This window comes from Tupaia chinensis, unplaced genomic scaffold (genome assembly GCF_000334495.1).
Source record: "Tupaia chinensis unplaced genomic scaffold, TupChi_1.0 Scaffold144982_1, whole genome shotgun sequence".
NCBI lineage: Eukaryota > Metazoa > Chordata > Mammalia > Scandentia > Tupaiidae > Tupaia > Tupaia belangeri.
Window position 1 is genome coordinate 1,572,656 of NW_006204841.1, and position 16,621 is coordinate 1,589,276.

A 16,621-nucleotide genomic window follows, 5' to 3' on the forward strand; every position below is an offset into this window, starting at 1 on the left:
CCCCGGCCGCTGCTGCAGCTCCCGCAGCTGCTCCTCGGGAGTCGGCGGAGGCTCCGGCTCCGGAACATACTCCGGGAACAGAAAACGCTCCTCCAAGTCAGGACTTCCTCCGTATCCCGCAGTCGGCGTGGGGCCATAAGGAAGCTCACGGCCCAGGCCCGAACGGCGTTGGAAGGAGGAGGAAGCCGCGCATCTCTTCCCCAGGACCGGCTCCCGGAGGCCATAGCGCTCTACGGTGGGAGCCGATCTCCGAAGGAAAGGACGGAGCAACCTACGGGATAGGCGTGCGGGCAGCATGGAGAAAACCGGCCCGGCACCTGGGCGGAGCCACGTGTGCGCACGCGCAGTGGGGGCTTACATGCACGTTAACCTCCAGACGAAAGCTGGGACGCGAGTTCCTGGGAGCTGTCCCGCTCTTCTCGCGTCTAATCCCGTGAGTTCTCGCGATGGGAGCGCAGAAACGGGAGAACCCACTTGAAGCTGCGGCGGAAACCAAGCACTTAGGCTGTGCTAGGTGGGCGGTAGCTGGTGCTGAGGGTTTTGAGTTTGTTCTTTCTCAACGCTTCAATGCAGCACCGTTGGCACAGGCTACCCTTAATAAGTCACATCTTTAGAAGCTTTGCTGTTTTTTTGGTTTTTAGAAGTACAAAAAATAAAGTATCGGTTGCTGCAGGCTTTCGGCCACAACTAAAACTTTTTATTTTCACAAACTCTTTTATTTAAAAAATATACTTGGCCCTTTTTTTCTTTTAGGTATCATTATTTGTGTAACAACATTTAGAAATAGACCAAAAAAACTTTTCGGTAGCTGGATCCGACTCCCAGATAGCAGGAGCTGTCCTTTCAGCCGCCGGCTCACAGTGTGCGCACGCGCAACTCTTTAACACCAGCCCTCCCGCACCCGGCGAGTCGCGCAGGCGCGGATCTTACGTTGGCGGCAGCGTGGCCTTTGATGTGAGACGCGAAGCATTCTGGGAACGCCGGAGACGGAAATCAGTCGGTCTGTGGTTCTAGGTGCCGGCGGGAGCTGCTCGCCTCTCTTGTCTCTGATTTCAAGAGTTCGGAACTCGAGAACCGTTTGCCAATATGTATGACGCGGACGAGGGTAGGTGACCTCTCGAAACACACTCCGCGGCGATCCGTTTTAGCAGAGAAGCTGGGAAGCTGGACGGCTTGAGGCTCTGCGGCCTTTTCTCCCGCCTGCCGCCGCACGAGTCCATAGTCGTGGCTCCCACCTCCCGCGGGCCGGGACCGGAGCTGGGATTGCTAGAGGTGGAGGGTGCAGAGAACCTTGCTTTTATGTGCTCGGCCTGGTTGACTTGTTCTTCTCCGATGTTTCGGGTTAAATCCGATACCGTCCTCCCATATTTAAATAGCGTGCAGAACCAGGAGACACATTCAACCGTTTATGACTTTAAAAGGCCCTCTTTTTGATTTTCCTTAAGGCTACAGTTCATCGATTTACTGATTAGCTCAATTTCCGAGAATCAAACGTGTGCCAGGCATTGTGGTTGTCTCTGGAAATACGCCGGAGACAGAATATTGGGAGGGGAGCTTAGTCTCCATTGACATTCCTTTAGGTTTTTCTTAAGTCTAAGTAAATTTTCTTTAACATGGCCTTTAAACTTCCTTTTCCTACAAGATGACACGGTTCTCATATGTTATGTATTCTACCCAACAGCCATACCCTCCTGTCCCCCAGGAATGTGTGTTCCAACACTCCCAATGAATGAACCCTGGATAGTACAGAACCCTATATATATATTTTTCCCTATACATACGTACATATGATAAATTTGATTTATAAATGAGGTATAGTAAGAGACTAACAACAATAAAATAAAACAGTTATAACAATGAACAGTGATAAAAGTTATGAGTGTGGTTGCTCTCAAAATATTTTATTGTTTGTATTCACCTATTATCTGACAGCAATTGACCCTGGTAGCCATGGAAAGCTAAACCGCTATGGTTGGATTGGGGGGACAACTGCAGTCATCTCCTTAATCTTCCGGGAATCGGTTTCAGGACCCCTCCTGGATGTCCAAATCCCAGGATACTCAAGTCCCTTACATAAAATGGTGTAGTATGTGCATGAATTATGTACACAACCCCCCCCTTTTTTTTTAAGTTTTGCTGTAGGGCATGTAGTATTGCTGGGGAGAGAGAGAAAGAGAGTGAGTAAAAAAATCACCCCTCCCCCCATGGAGGATGGCCACCATAATCCCTTCTCCATTCACCTCTTAGGATTCTGGGCCCACATGTGCACATTCATGCTTGGGTTCTTTTCCAAGCTGCTGGATTGAACTGCTCGGTTGGTCACATGGGATCCAACCACCATAACCACTGTGCCACTGGGCTGGTTCCTCCTATGTATTTTAAATCACTAAAGGTAACCATAGCATCATATATAAGCGGAAAGGAAAACATTACAGAGAGAGGGAGGGAAAGGGAGAAAGCACCCACTACAGCGTGGCCAGGTCGTCGGACTTTAATGGCAGCTCAGTGTTTCAGACGCAGGTATTTTGCAAACAGGATGGAAACTTCGGTGACCTAGCTTGTGAGGTCACGCACCATCACTTAGGCTGCATTCTCTTAGTTATAGCAGAGTTGAAAATCCACCTAGATTCAAGGAGAGGATGCGTAGACCACTATTTCTTGATGGTAAGAGTGTAAGATCTCTAGAAGAACCTGTAGGATGGGAGATAAAGTTGTTTCCATCTTTGGAAAATACAGTCTGTTACACGCCTTCATGCATGGGATGTTGTAGTAATAGACCATCCCACCTTAGGGTATTGCTCAGCTATTGGAACCTTTCCCTGCCCCACTCCCTTTCCTGCTCCGTGTGTCCAGTTTGAGGAACGTATTGATCAGAGGAGAATGAGCTTGTTGCTAGTTATTGTTATGGGTAGGTACGAATGAGAATCCCATGGATTTTCTGGAGAAGATGGAAACTTACAAATTCACACAACTTTCGCTGTACCTTTGTAATATTATGTCTTTTTATCTTTTTTATGGAGGGGGGCAGAAGTTTTTGCTATAGGGTACATGCGCTTGCCAGAAAGAGACAGAAAGAAAGCGAGAAATCACCACCAGGGGGATGGCTATGCTGCAATCTCTTCTCCATTCTCCTCTCAGGATCTTGGACACGCACACACGTGCCCAGCATGAGTTTAAGCCACCAGGACTGCGACTCGAACTGCAGTGGACTACAGAGTCCATCACAACATAGCCACTACGCCAACTGCTGGTCCTTAATACGTCTTTTTAAATTGGCAGGATAGCTGTGTGTCATAGACATCTATCATTTTTTTAAAAAATTATTTATTGGGAACCAGCAGTTAGCGTAATGGCTATGTCACTGGACTCCCACGTAGTCGACCGCGGTTCGTGTCCCGGACCCGGTGGCTTAAAACTCACGCCGGGCGCGTGTGCGTGCGTGCCCAAGATCCCGAGAGGAGAATGGAGGAGAAGGGATTGCGGCGTGACCATCCCCCCTGGGGGGTGATTTCTCGCTTTCTGTCTCTATGTCTCTCTCTGTCTGTCTGGCGAGCGCACGCGCCCTACAGTGAAAATCTCTCCAAAAAAAAAAAAATTATTTATTCATTCATTTATTCTTAATTTGACAGAGAGAGACAGAGAGAGAAAGAGGGTACGTGAGAAAGCAAGCTACCAGATCCGGGACTCAAACCGTGGTCAGCCATGTGGGAGTGTCCAGCGCCTTAACCACCATGCCACCTGCTGGTCCCTAGACATCTATCATTTTATTTACAAAATTGGCTGAAATATTAGCCAAGTGGGATACAAGGATTGCTTTTTATTTAGCAGAGAATAAATATGTTTCTTTTACTTCAGGTCACAGGAGCAAGATGTTAACTTTTGGCCTCTTATTGCAAATGAATACAATATTTTTGTCTTTGCAGATATGCAATATGATGAGGATGATGATGAAATCACTCCTGATTTATGGCAGGAAGCATGCTGGATTGTAATAAGGTAACTTATTAGCCAAAACTGAATATGCTTTAAAAGGCACCATAACATACATATAAAGAGATTTCTGCTTATTCTGTTTTTGATAAATAGATGTTCTATGTGAATATGCTATACAAGTCTTTATTTTCCTTACATATTTAACTTGTTTTTGAAGTATTTCACACTTCTAGAAAAGTTATACTATAAATTTATTAACATATTTCACCCAGATTTTGTAAATGCTAACCTTATACTACATTTCTTTGTTTCCTTTTTCTCTCTATACATATTTTCTTCTAAAACATTTTGAGACTTCTGTATTTACCAAAGACCTAAGGACATTCTTTTACATAGTCATAATATAGTGATCAAATTAATATTGGTACAGTAATCTTACCTCATCTACAGACCTTATCCAAATGTTGTCCCTCCCCCACTTTTTTATTTAAAAAAAAAAAAAAAAAGGTTTTTGCTGTAGGGCATGTGCACTCACCAGAGACAGAGAGAGGGAAAGTGAGAAATCGCCCTGGAGGAATGGCCATGCCACAGTCCATTCTCCTCTTGGGATTTTGGCCACATATATTCTCAGTACACATTGTCAGGAGCCATTGTTCCATAACTGGTGATGGTAATTTGATTCTTCTTTTTTTTTTTTTTTTGTTATTTTAAGTGGTTAGTCTTTCTTATCCCTCCCCCTACACATAGGGATTACAAGTTCCAGTCTATTCAGAAAACATTTATTAAAAATGTTATTTTTTGAGTTCACTGGTGGTGTGGTAGTTAAAGTGACTGGATCCCACATGGCCAACTATGAGCAGTTCGAGTGACTTGAAAAACGTTCTGGGTGTGTTTGTGTACGTGCCCAAAATCCCAAGAGGAGAATGGATTGTGGTGTGGCCATCCCTCTAGGGGGTGATTTCTCTCCTCTCTCTCTCTTTCTCTCTCCCTCTGGCAGGTGAATGTGCCCTATGGCAAAACTCCGAGAGAGAGAGAGAGAGAGAGAGAGAGAGAGAGAGAGAGGTGGGACCAGCATGCAGTGTGGTAGTTAATGGTACTGGACTCCCACATGGCCAACTGTGGTTCGAGTCCCAGACCTGGTGGCTTGCTTTCTCACTCCCCCTCCCCCACACACTCCATCTCTCTCTAGTCAAATTAAAACAAATAAATTTAAAAAATAAAGTTAAATTAAAAAATTCTTTAAAAAAAGTAATGTTTTTTATTTTTAATAGGTGAGTAGTATTTCAACTTTTTTTAAAAGAATTATTTTATTTAACTTTATTTATTTATTTACTTATTTTAATTTGACCAGAGAGGGGCAGAGCCACGGAGTCCAGTGCCCTGAACCACCATGCCACCTGCCAGCCCTCAGCTGGTACTTCTATCCAGTTTTTAATTTAAAAATGTTTTAAAGTTTTTGCCATAGGGCATGTGCAGTTGTCAGAGACAGAGTGTGACAGAGAGAGGGAAAGTAAGAAATCACCCCCAGTGGGTGGTCGTGCCACAGTCCCTTCTTCATTTTCCCTCAGGATTTTGGGCATGCATGCACAGGTGTGATTTTTCAAACTGCCGGGTCTGAGACACTTGAATCACTTTATTCAGCTATGTGGGATTCAGCGCCTTACCTGCCACACCACATGCTGGCCTCTCCATTCAATTTTAAGTCTAACTAAAATGTAATAAAACTGAGAAAGAAGCCTTACATAGGAAGAGTAACTTGTAAATGATAACGAAACGTCTTGCTATGTAAGGCTGTTAATGTGTGCAGTTCTCTCCGATCACCAGACGAGTTGCTTTGCATGCAGTAACATGATGAAGGATGCCTGTCTGAGCCCTGCCAGCTCCAAGGTGCACATCCTCTTGATCCACACTCTTCCTCTTTTCAAAGAACATATCGTTTGATAGTTTGCCATGTGTATTTGGAACATAACTTACTGTCTGATGTTTTGTTAAAAGCGTATTGGGTTTTGAGAATGTTAAGTAAATGTATTTTTTGCATTAAATGTGAGTTGTAAAAACTTTATATTGAGGATCCGGGAGGTGGCATGATGAGAACGGCGCTGGACTGCCATATGGCTGACTACCATTTGAGTTCTGGACCTGGCAGCTTACATTCTTACTTTCCCTTTTTCTTTCTGTCTCTCTCTGGTCAAATTAAAAAAATAATACTAACAAATAAAATGAAATAATTCCTAAAAAAAGCAAAACAAAACAAAACCTTTATGTTGAGACATTTGTATCTTCTATAGTGTTTGAGTACTAAATGCCAAGAGACATTTACTAGGAAACAGTAACTGGGTAGATGTCTGGAGTGTGTCTATAATCTACATTTTCCAGGTAGAACAAATATTTCGATCCTAGATGTAGAAGAGTTGTTCTCAACATATGTAGTAGAGGGAACCAGCAGTTAGCATAATGGCTATGTCGCTGGACTCCCACATAGTCGACCGTGGTTCGTGTCCCGGACCCGGTGGCTTAAAACTCACGCCGGGCGCGTGTGTGTGCGTGCCCAAGATCCCGAGAGGAGAATGGAGGAGAGGGGATTGCGGCATGACCATCCCCCCTGGGAGGTGATTTCTCGCTTTCTGTCTCTATGTCTCTCTCTGTCTGTCTGGCGAGCGCACACGCCCTACAGTGAAAATCTCTCCAAAAAAAAAAAACATATGTGGTAGACTATTCAAGGATAAGGTACTCTTGTTTTGAACTATGAAAACGTTTATAATTTATTACAAAATCAGTTTTTTTAATTTTTAAACCTTAATTGACTGTGAGTGCTTTGGCTATTGTATAATAAAACTTAGTGTTTCCACTTTTAAACATTAAGTGATCTTTCAATATGCATATGGTGTCTCTTTTTAAAAAAATTATTTTAACTTTATTTATTTATTTAAATGTGACCGGAGAGGGACAGAGTGAGAATGAGAGAGAGAGGGAAAGTGAGAAAGCAAGCTGCCTGGTCTGGGATTCAAACAGTGGTCGGCCATGTGGGAGTCCAGGGCCCCTAACCACCACACCACCTACTGGCCCCGATGTTTCTTTTTTTTTTTTTTTTCAAGAGAGATTTTAGCTTTAGGGCACGTGCACTTGCCAGAAAGTCAGACAGAGACACAGAGAGAGAAAGCGAGAAATCACCCCCTTGGGGGGAGGGTGGCCATGCTGCAGGATCTTCTCCATTCTCCTCTCGGGATCGTGGGCATGCATGCACACGTGCCTGGTGTGTTTTAAGCTGCCGGATCTGGGACTCGAATTGCCATCAACTTGCGTGAGTCCAACAGCATAACCATTACACCATCTGCTGGTTCCAGTTATGCTGTTTCTCAACATCATGGTAACTTGAGTAAAATGACTTCTGGTAAAGTAAGCATAACAGTAAATACCATAGATATGAAATATTTATTGAGTTTAGGTGTTGAAATGATAGAATTCTAGCGAAGCATTGTTGTAATGATTTTGGGGCAGTTAGCATGGTTCAACTTCCTGAGATACTGAAATTTGTCTATAGTTTGATTAAGATCTTTTTCATCTTTTTTTTTTTTTGGAGAGGTTTTTGCTATAGGGCGTGGGCACTCGCCAGAAAGACAGAGAGAGACAGAGAGACAGAAAGTGAGAAATCCCCCCCCCCAGGGGGGATGGCCACACCACAGTCCGTTCTCCATTCTCCTCTTGGGATGTTGGGCACACACGCACACACGCCCGGCATGAGGTTAAGCCACCAGATCAGGGACTTGAACCGCAGTCAGCTACATGGGAGTTCAGCGACATAGCCATTATGCTAACTGCTGGTCTCAAGATCTTTTTCATCTGAAGTTATTCATAAAAAACATAGCTATTTGTATCACAGCCAATGCTTTCCGTGTGTTTTTCTTTTATATGCCAGTGGCTAATCTAAGTGGTTGGGAGAAATTTCTTTCCTGTTATCCCAGAGTCTGTTGAAAATTGCTTCAGCTTCTGCTTAGGCTCTACCTTCCCAAGGAGCGTGAGTGCTGTATTGTCCACTATGGGACCTAGCTCCCTCTGTTGCCAGTTGTGGTCGACTGGATCAGGGTGGGACTGTGACCGAAAGCCAGCTGCTTTATAGGCCTGCCAGTGACCTGTGAAGTGACCTGGTGTTGCCAAATTGGGAGCTGGTGATTAGGTGGGCTATATGTATTGTCTCAGAAAATTGACGTGAAGATGGAAAAGTCAGTAATTACTGCCAAGTTGGGAGCAGAAGCAAAGAGAGTCACAGTACAAGATGGCAGGGGTCACAGGTGGAAGATCTAAGACGAGGAAGTGTGCTGGTGGGGGCAGTGCCTGCTGCTGAGGAAGGCCGAGACCGTCCAGCCCTTGGGTGTGCTTGATCTCAGAGCTCTCCCAGCCTCTGTGCTGCCTACCTAGGCTGCTGTTCTGGGTTGGAGAGGGGGTGATCTCTTGAGGTTCCTTTTGTACCTGTATTTACATCCTATAGCCTTCCTCATGTGAAAAATGTTCCCTGAAATCAGTAATGTCTGCTTTTCCAGATTGTTCGTACTAGTTAGGACTTCACCGTGTGATTTTTCTGTCTACACTCGTAGCTCTGATCTCTCACCTGTGCTCCATTTTCATCACCAGCCAAATTTGCTGAGTGTTTTCATTTAAATGACCTGCTTTTATCCACACTATATTCAAAATAGAACTAACAATCATATTTTTAAAAAATTAAAAATGAAAAACATTTTGTGGCCTGGCCTGATGGTGTCTTCAGGAGCAAACTGCACTGCTGTGGTAGAAGTCATGTGCTGACTGCGTTTGGTTGCCTAGGACCTGAAAACGTGCTGGGCATGCTGGCACACAGGCACCTAGATCCTGCAAGCTGGAGGGCTGGGGCGGGGGGATCATGGCATGATGAGATTCTGCCAGGGGTTCTCTCCCTCTTATGTACACACTATCATAGATAAACTTAATTTTTTTTTCCTCAAAAATGTGAGAGAGAAGCACATCCTTGACAGGCTGTGGTCATGCTGGAATTCCTTTCTCCTAGCCCTCCAGCTGAGTCACGATCTTGGGTATCTGGCATATTGCAGGTCTGTTGGGGTCTGAACCTGTGGTAGGCCAGGTGGCTTCTAGCTAGCACTTCTGGTCCATTATGTTACCCACTGCTTGTGCCAGAGCAGCCAGGCAAGAATTATCTTTTTTTTTTTTTTTGAGTGATTAATTTTATGTGTTATTATTTATTTCTTAATTTGACGAGAGAAAGAGAGAGAGAGAAAGAGAGAGAAGGAAAATGAGAAAGCAAGCCACCAGATCCAGAGCTTGAATCACAGTCAGCCGTGTGGGAGTCCATGTTACCTGACTGCCATCACTAAAGTCAGTTTTTTCTTTTTAAAGAGGTTTTTGCTGTAGGGCACATGCGCTCGCCAGAAAGACAGAGAGAGACAGAGAGACAGAAAGCGAGAAATCACCCCCCCAGGGTGGTCCACGCCTCAATTCCTTTTCTTCCCTTGTCCTGTCAGGATTTTGGGCATGCATGCACATGTGCCCAGCGTGAATTTAAGCCCCTGAGTGTGGGAGTTTGAACCACGGTCGACTACATGGGAGTCCAGCGACAGCTATTACTCCAACTGCTGGTTCCAGATCTAATGATCTTAAACCTAAAATTGTATTCTCATACATTTCCTAGTCTAGTCATTTACATCATCATCCTCCTTTATTCAATTAAAATTCTTATCATCTTTGTCCCTTTTCTTTAGCTTTCTTCCCTGACACTTTTCAAGAAATGTTTCAGAGAGGCTGAGTGAAATTTGTCTGTAAAGGACATTCGTAAATCAGTTTCTGTGTAATAAATTCTACTCCTGGCCTTAGTCCTTTTTTGATACCTCATAGGATCTTGCACAGTGACTGGCATATAATGTTTAATGAGTATTTGTTGAATTATAAAAATGGAAAAATATGGAAGAAAAAGTATCACTAAGTTGCAACTGATTATGAACTCAAATATTTTCCCAGTTCCTATTTTGACGAGAAAGGCTTGGTCAGACAACAGCTGGATTCTTTTGATGAGTTTATTCAGATGTCTGTTCAAAGGATTGTGGAAGATGCTCCTCCTATAGACCTGCAGGCTGAAGCGCAGCATGCCAGCGGAGAAGTTGAAGAACCGGTAAGATGGTTATTCTGTGGGCTTGACGTTTTGGCCCACTCTCACCTGGTTTAAGAAAAAAAAAGGTTAAACATGTTGTTAAAATCATTTAGCAGTGTACTTACAGCATCTTCAGTCAGCACCTGATTTGTTCTTACTAGTGGAAATGCGTTTTTGCAAATAATCCAAAACCCCTGTTCTGTGCATGTGGGTACGACTGTGCTGCAGCTCTGTTGCCCTGGTCTTCCCTCTCTCCTTTCCTCCCTCCCTTCTTTTTTTTTTTTGTGACAGCATGTGCAGGAGAGAGAGGGATGGGGGGCAGACACCCTTGACAGGATCTCATAGTGCCATGAGTCCCTTTCCCCAGCCTTCTACTCCTCAAGGCCCTGGCTGCCTGTGCTTTGCATGTTTCAAGCTGACCTGGGGGGGGGTCTGAATTCCCCAGGCAGCAGGGCACTTTCATTACTGCTGCCCCATAGTGGCTGGCCCCAACCCTTATTCAGGTAGTACGTATTTAATAGGTGGGAAGAGTGCATATCAGTAGACCTCACCTTGCTGTGTCTTGGCGTGGTGAGGGGGACAGCATATGCCAGAGAAGGTGGGGAGTGACTGTCAGATGCAGCCAGCAGGATATGTGCTTTGGCTAAACTGTCACTCTCCTACATCCTTCCCCAAAGGTTGTTAGATTTGGACTTTGGGGTTTTCCTGTATCTATTTTGGGGTTATCTTCAACAGTCGGGTAATAGTGCCTCTTGTTGCCCTGGGTTTCATAAGATGTCATACTTATTATTTGTTATTGTTGTATTAAGAATTTGTATTTATTTTAACTTGACCAGAGAGGGACAGAGAGAGAAAGTGAGAAAGCAAATCTCCGGGTCGGGACTCAGAACTGCAGGTGGGCAGCCCTGTGGGAGTCCGGCGCCCTTAACCACCGTGCCACCTGCCAGCCCCTATTTGTTGTTGTTTTTAATTTTTGTTGTAATTTGTTTGTTTGGATAGCCTCTATTGTATTTCTCTTTTGATTAACTTGTGAGTTTCTTTTAAAGATTTACTGGTCAAAAATAAGCTGAGTCAGTGCTAACTTGCCCCATTCACCTAAATTTGTCTGTTTCTTACTCTTTTGTTTCTTGTACCAGAAAAAGAAAAAAAAAATAGTTGGGAAGAGGGGACAGGGGAATATGAACAAAGAGAGATGAGCCAGAAGTAGTTATATTGATTTAGATAACCCCACTTTTTCCTTTTACAGGATAAGAGTAATTAAAAAAGGGACTTAAAGGTTTCTGGGGGGCCGGCAGGTGACGTGGTAGTTAAGGGTGCCCTGTTCTTCTACATGGCAGACCCTGGTTCAAGTCTTGGACTGGCAGCTTATTTTCTCTCTCTCTCACTCTGTCCCTGTCTGGTCAAATTTAAATTAAATAAATAAATAAGTAAAGTTAAATAATTCTTCAGGGAAAAAAAAGATTTTTGTCCTAATTTTTATTTACTGCTTGAAATATATTACTATAAGAATATATGATTAATAAAGGAAAATTGTCTGTATAGATCAGCTGTGTTTTTTTTTTCAGTTATTTTTAGTTTTTTATACATATACATGCTTTTTAGCATGGTAAAATTATAGCAAGTGTAGATTTTTTTAAAAGAATTATTTAAATTTTATTCATCATCATCATCATCATCATTTTTTTTAACCAGAGAGAATGAGAGAGAGGTGAGAGAAAGGGAAATTATGAAAGCAAGCTGCCAGGTCTGGGACTCAAACCATGGTTGGTCACGTGGGAGTCCAGCATCCCAACCACCATGCTACCTGCCAGCCCCGCAAGGGTACAGTTTTATAACATGGTTTTATAGGAGTAAATACAAGTAAGTATTCTAAAAATAACCACTGTCCCCAGTTTTAGAGTAGAGGGCAGCTGTGGGAACATGTTGGCGTGTGAGAGCCGGGAAGGCTGAGAGACCAGGTAAACTAGGGAGAGCCCTGGAAATAGAGTTGAGCAGAGAGAGGTCTTTGCTTCGGACACTCCAGTTCTTTTTTTTTTTTTTTTTTGGAGAGGTTTTTGCTATAGGGCGCGAGCGCTTGCCAGACAGACAGAGAGAGACATAGAGACAGAAAGCGAGAAATCACTCCCCAGGGAGGATGGCCACGCCGCAATCCCTTCTCCTCCATTCTCCTCTCGGGATCTTGGGCACGCACGCACACGTGCCCAGCGTGAGTTTTAAGCCACCGGGTCGGGGACTCGAACCACGGTCGACTACGTGGGAGTCCAGCGACATAGCCATTATGCTAACTGCTGGTCCCTCCAGTTCTTTTTTGTAGCTTGTCTCCTAAGCGCTGGTTTAATATTCTCATTCTAGTTGAAGATGCTGCCCAGAATTTTGCTCATAAAAACAAAAGTAATTGGTTCTTCTGGGACTGCTGGAGAAAGGGACATGAAATGCCTTTTATTGTTGGCTCATTTTCTCTTCATAGTCTTTCCATGGTAAGAGAGATAACGACATAGCATAGCAATTCCAAGTGCCAGTACTAGCAATGTACAAGAAGAAGAGATCGTCTAAGCTTGGTCATCAGAATTTTGTATTGAAAAGATGGGAGGGATTTAAACTGACCTTGAAGGGCAGGCAGGACTAATTTTATATTATTTATTTATTTATTTATTTATTTAAATTTGACCAAAGAATGAGAGAGAGGGAAAGTGAGAAATAAAGAAGCTTAGGCATTTCAGCATTTTTTGCTATTGTTTTTTTCTTTTAAAGTATTTTTTATTTTGGGAGAGGTTTTTGCTATAGAGCACATCGCTTGCCAGACAGACAGAGAGAGACAGAAAGTGAGAAATCACCCCCCAGGGGAGATGGCCACACTGCAATCCCTTCTCCTCCATTATCCTCTTGGGATCCTGGGCACGCACGCACATGCGCCCGGTGTGAGTTTAAGCCACCGGGTCCAGGACTTGATCTGCGGTCGGCTACATGGGGGTCCAGCAACAGCCATTACGCCAGCTGCTGGTCCCCATTTTCTGCTTTTTTTAAAAAAGAAAAATTTCCCCTGTTTTTGGTTGTATTTGCCTTTTTTTCCTCCTTTGTTTTCTTTTCTTTTCTTTTTTTTTTACTTTACTTTCTCACTCTGCTGCTCGGCCTCTTTACTCTGAGATTCTAGATAGGCCAAGTGCACAGTAGCCAAGTATTTGAATGATTTCAGGGTCATAGAAATTCTCAACCCTTACTGAACCTGCTGCCTAAAGAGAAAAACTTCTCTTTATAATTTTTAACTCAAAATCTCTTTCTGTGTATACAACACAAAACACAGTAGAGGAGAGATTGTCCGGAAGTACCGTACAGTTAAGGGAAGCACATGATCTTACAGTTGCAGAAACCTTCAACTAATTAGCAAAAGTGAATACACCACCAACCGAAATAGAAGAGAGACTGCATGGTGAGCAGCAGGGAGAAGTACGGAGCTGCAGAGAGGGCAGCTCATCTCCTCCCACATGCCTCTGAACTCTCAGCTGAAACCCCACAGCTCAGCCCACGTGCACCTGCTCCCTAGAAACTGTGAGGCCTTTCAACCTCTAAGTTTAAAGTCAAAAGCGCAGGTTGCTTGGTGAGCATCAGGAAAACAGAACTGCAGAGAGATTGCAGATCACATCACCTCCTCCCGTACACCTCGGAATGCTCAGAATTAACTTCAGAAAGTTAGGAAGAAACGTATAATCCTTCAGATGACCAGAAACCCGTGCAGGGGCACAAGAAATATGAGAAACCAAGGAAATATCCTCCGGGGGAAAAGAACAACCCTTCATCATCCACAGACAGTATAATGGAACTCATGGAAATGACCGATTAGAGAACTCAGGATATTCATAGTGGTGAAACTAAACGAAATGCAAGAGATGAGAGACAATGAAATTCAGAAGGTGCAAGAGAAAAGAGACAACTAGTTCCATGATTTGAAAGAAGAAATACACACCATAAAAATGAATCAAATGGAGTTGTTATCGATGAAGACTGTAATATAGGAAATCAAAACCTCCCTCGAAAGTTTTTTAAAAAAGAATTATTTATTTATTTTTGTTATTTTAGTTTATTATTTTATTATTTTTATTTTTTTGCTTTGTTGTAATTTATTATCTTTTATCTTGAATTGAAAAATGTTGGTTTAGCTCTCAGCAGCCCCCTCCTGAGCTCTGAGGAAGCTTGCCGCCTTCTGGGCTACCTGATCTTTCTTCTGGGCAAGGGACATCTTGGGACAATTCCACCTCTTCTTTTTAACTTCTTTCTTAGGTTTCTTTTCATGGACTGGATTCTCTTGTATAGCAGTGGGAGCTTTCTTTCTTATACATCTCCTCTATCATGTCTGGAGTTACACTGTTCTTTATGTACTGAGAGAACTGTTTCTTGTAAGCGTCTTCATCTTCTTCCATTAGGTATCGCATGTAGTCTGCAACATTCTGGCCCATGATGTGCTTCCGATGGACTTCTGCATTAGATTCCTTGCTTTCAGAATCGTAACCAGGGAATCATGTGGTCCTATGAGGGATGGATAAACCTCCATCCACCGCTCCCTTCAGGGCCCCCAAAGCTTTATTGCCTGTGGCGGTTCTGACAAGGCCTGCATCCAAATAGCAGGTGAAGGCCCCAGGTTGACCATCGATGCTTTCTACATTGTACTCATCTCCTGTCACTTCCACTTGACCTTCATAGATCTTGTCCATGCCAAACTATTGAGAAGCCTGTGGGCCAGGAGCAGGCCAGTACAATACGCTGCAGCATAATCTGTCAGGCCAACCTTCACACCATATTTTGGTAGTTTGTGTGCATAAGCTGCGCAGACGTATCATACCCCCTTCTGTATGGGCATAAGCAATCTGACAAATGAAATCTCTGTTAGTTATACAAACTATCAGCCTTTATTTGGGTGTGTTGTACTTAATTTTATCCTGGATCACCAAGTGTTTCTGAGCATAGTAATCAGTTTTACCCTCTTTATCTTCTAAATTTCACTTCGTATCTCTTAAAGTAGGCCTTATTCTTGACAACTTTAACAAATCCCATCCTGCGGAATCTTATTTTTTTTGATCAGAGAGAGACAGAGGGAGAGAGAGAAAGTGGGAAAGCAAGCCACCAGGTCCAGGACTCGAACCGCCATAAAACATATGGGAGTCCTGTGCTTTTAACCATCACACCACTTGGCGGTCCCCTCCCACGAAAGTTTTAAAAGCATATTATACCATGGAGAAGATTAAATCTCCAATGTTGAAGACAAAACCACTTACCTAGAAGAAAATACCAGAAAGACAGAGAAAATAACCCCAAAACATGAGCATAATATATCAGTAATACTAGATACCATTGAACATGCAAACATCTGGATAATTGGTATCCCAGAAGGTAAAGAGACTAATAAGGGCATTGATAATCGATTCCATGAAATCCTGGAAGAAAACTTTCCAAACCTAAAGAGGCATTCAGATATCAAGACCCAAGACCAGGGGGGATGGCTGCTCCGCAGTCCCTTCTCCATTCTCCTCTCAAGATCTTGGGCACGCACGCACCTGGCGTTAAGTTTAAGCCACCAGGTCCGGAACTTGAACCACGGTCGACTACATGGGAATCCAGCTACATAGCCATTACACTAACTGCTGGTCCCAGGATTTTGCATTCTTTTGACTGTTGATAGATTCAGCAATTTTTTAAAATGTTATTTTTTTGTTCGTTGGTTTTTTTTTTTTTTTTAAATTGAAACAAACTTTTCTCCTTACCTAACCCCTCGAATTGGAAAATATTTGTGAGTATTCTTATTTTGTGGCAGAACGGTTATTTGCATAAATTCAGTAATACCTATTGCCTTGCATCAGAAATTGGAAATACTCGTTACTGCCAGGGCTTTCACTGGAATGTCATAGCTGAAGATATGATCAGAAAGCTGTGGAACTAAGGTAGATCTCAGGAAAGCCACCAGAAGCTCTTAGGAAGATTGCCCGGCACCATAAACAGATGAGCCTGGCAGAGAAGATTAGAGAAGCCATATGGAAGAATTCATACCGTTAAATAACCTGGACTTTTCCACCCCAACATTGTAATCAGTAGTGATTGCAAAAGAGCAGCCACAACCAGAGGATCACCTTGAGAATGACTTTGAAGGAAGAAAAAGAGACTGATCTTTGTTAGCAGATGGTAAACCACAGAATACTTTGAGAAGTGGAGCTAAGTTGGGAATTGTGTGCTGGGTGTTTTGCTTTTCAACAGTTTGAGTAGCTGACATGTAAATATTTTCTCAAAAATATTTAAACCATACTGTCTCCGTCATTACAGAGTCAGAAAAAAATTATGACAAATATTTTGAAAGTTACCTCTCAAATTTAGTTTTTTTTTTTTTTTTTTTTTTTTTTTTTTTTGCTATAGGGCGCGTGCGCTCGCCAGACAGCAAAGAGAGACAGAAAGCGAGAAATCACCCCCCAGGGGAGATGGTCATGCCACAATCCCTTCTCCTCCATTCTCCTCTTGGGATCTTGGGCATGCACACACACGTGCCCAGCGTGAGTTTTAAGTCACCGGATCCAG

At 43.3% G+C, this 16,621-nt stretch overlaps 2 protein-coding genes across 2 annotated transcripts in view; one reads left to right on the forward strand and one right to left on the reverse strand.

Moving 5' to 3' along the window:
* The window catches only part of NOA1 (nitric oxide associated 1), a gene marked incomplete in the record, with an annotated part of 16,814 nt that extends 15,934 nt beyond the window's left edge, over positions 1-880 (reverse strand). Inside the window, 1 exon segment of the mRNA XM_014583881.2 lies at positions 6-880. Within this exon segment, the coding sequence (XP_014439367.1) occupies positions 6-297 (292 nt within the window).
* Positions 881-976: 96 nt separating this feature from the next.
* The window catches only part of POLR2B (RNA polymerase II subunit B), a 52,136-nt gene continuing 36,491 nt past the window's right edge, over positions 977-16,621 (forward strand). Inside the window, exons 1-3 of the mRNA XM_006167707.3 lie at positions 977-1,105; positions 3,924-3,996; positions 9,937-10,087. Of these exons, the coding sequence (XP_006167769.1) occupies positions 1,087-1,105; positions 3,924-3,996; positions 9,937-10,087 (243 nt within the window). The 5' untranslated portion in view covers positions 977-1,086. The remainder of the gene's footprint in view (positions 1,106-3,923; positions 3,997-9,936; positions 10,088-16,621) is intronic.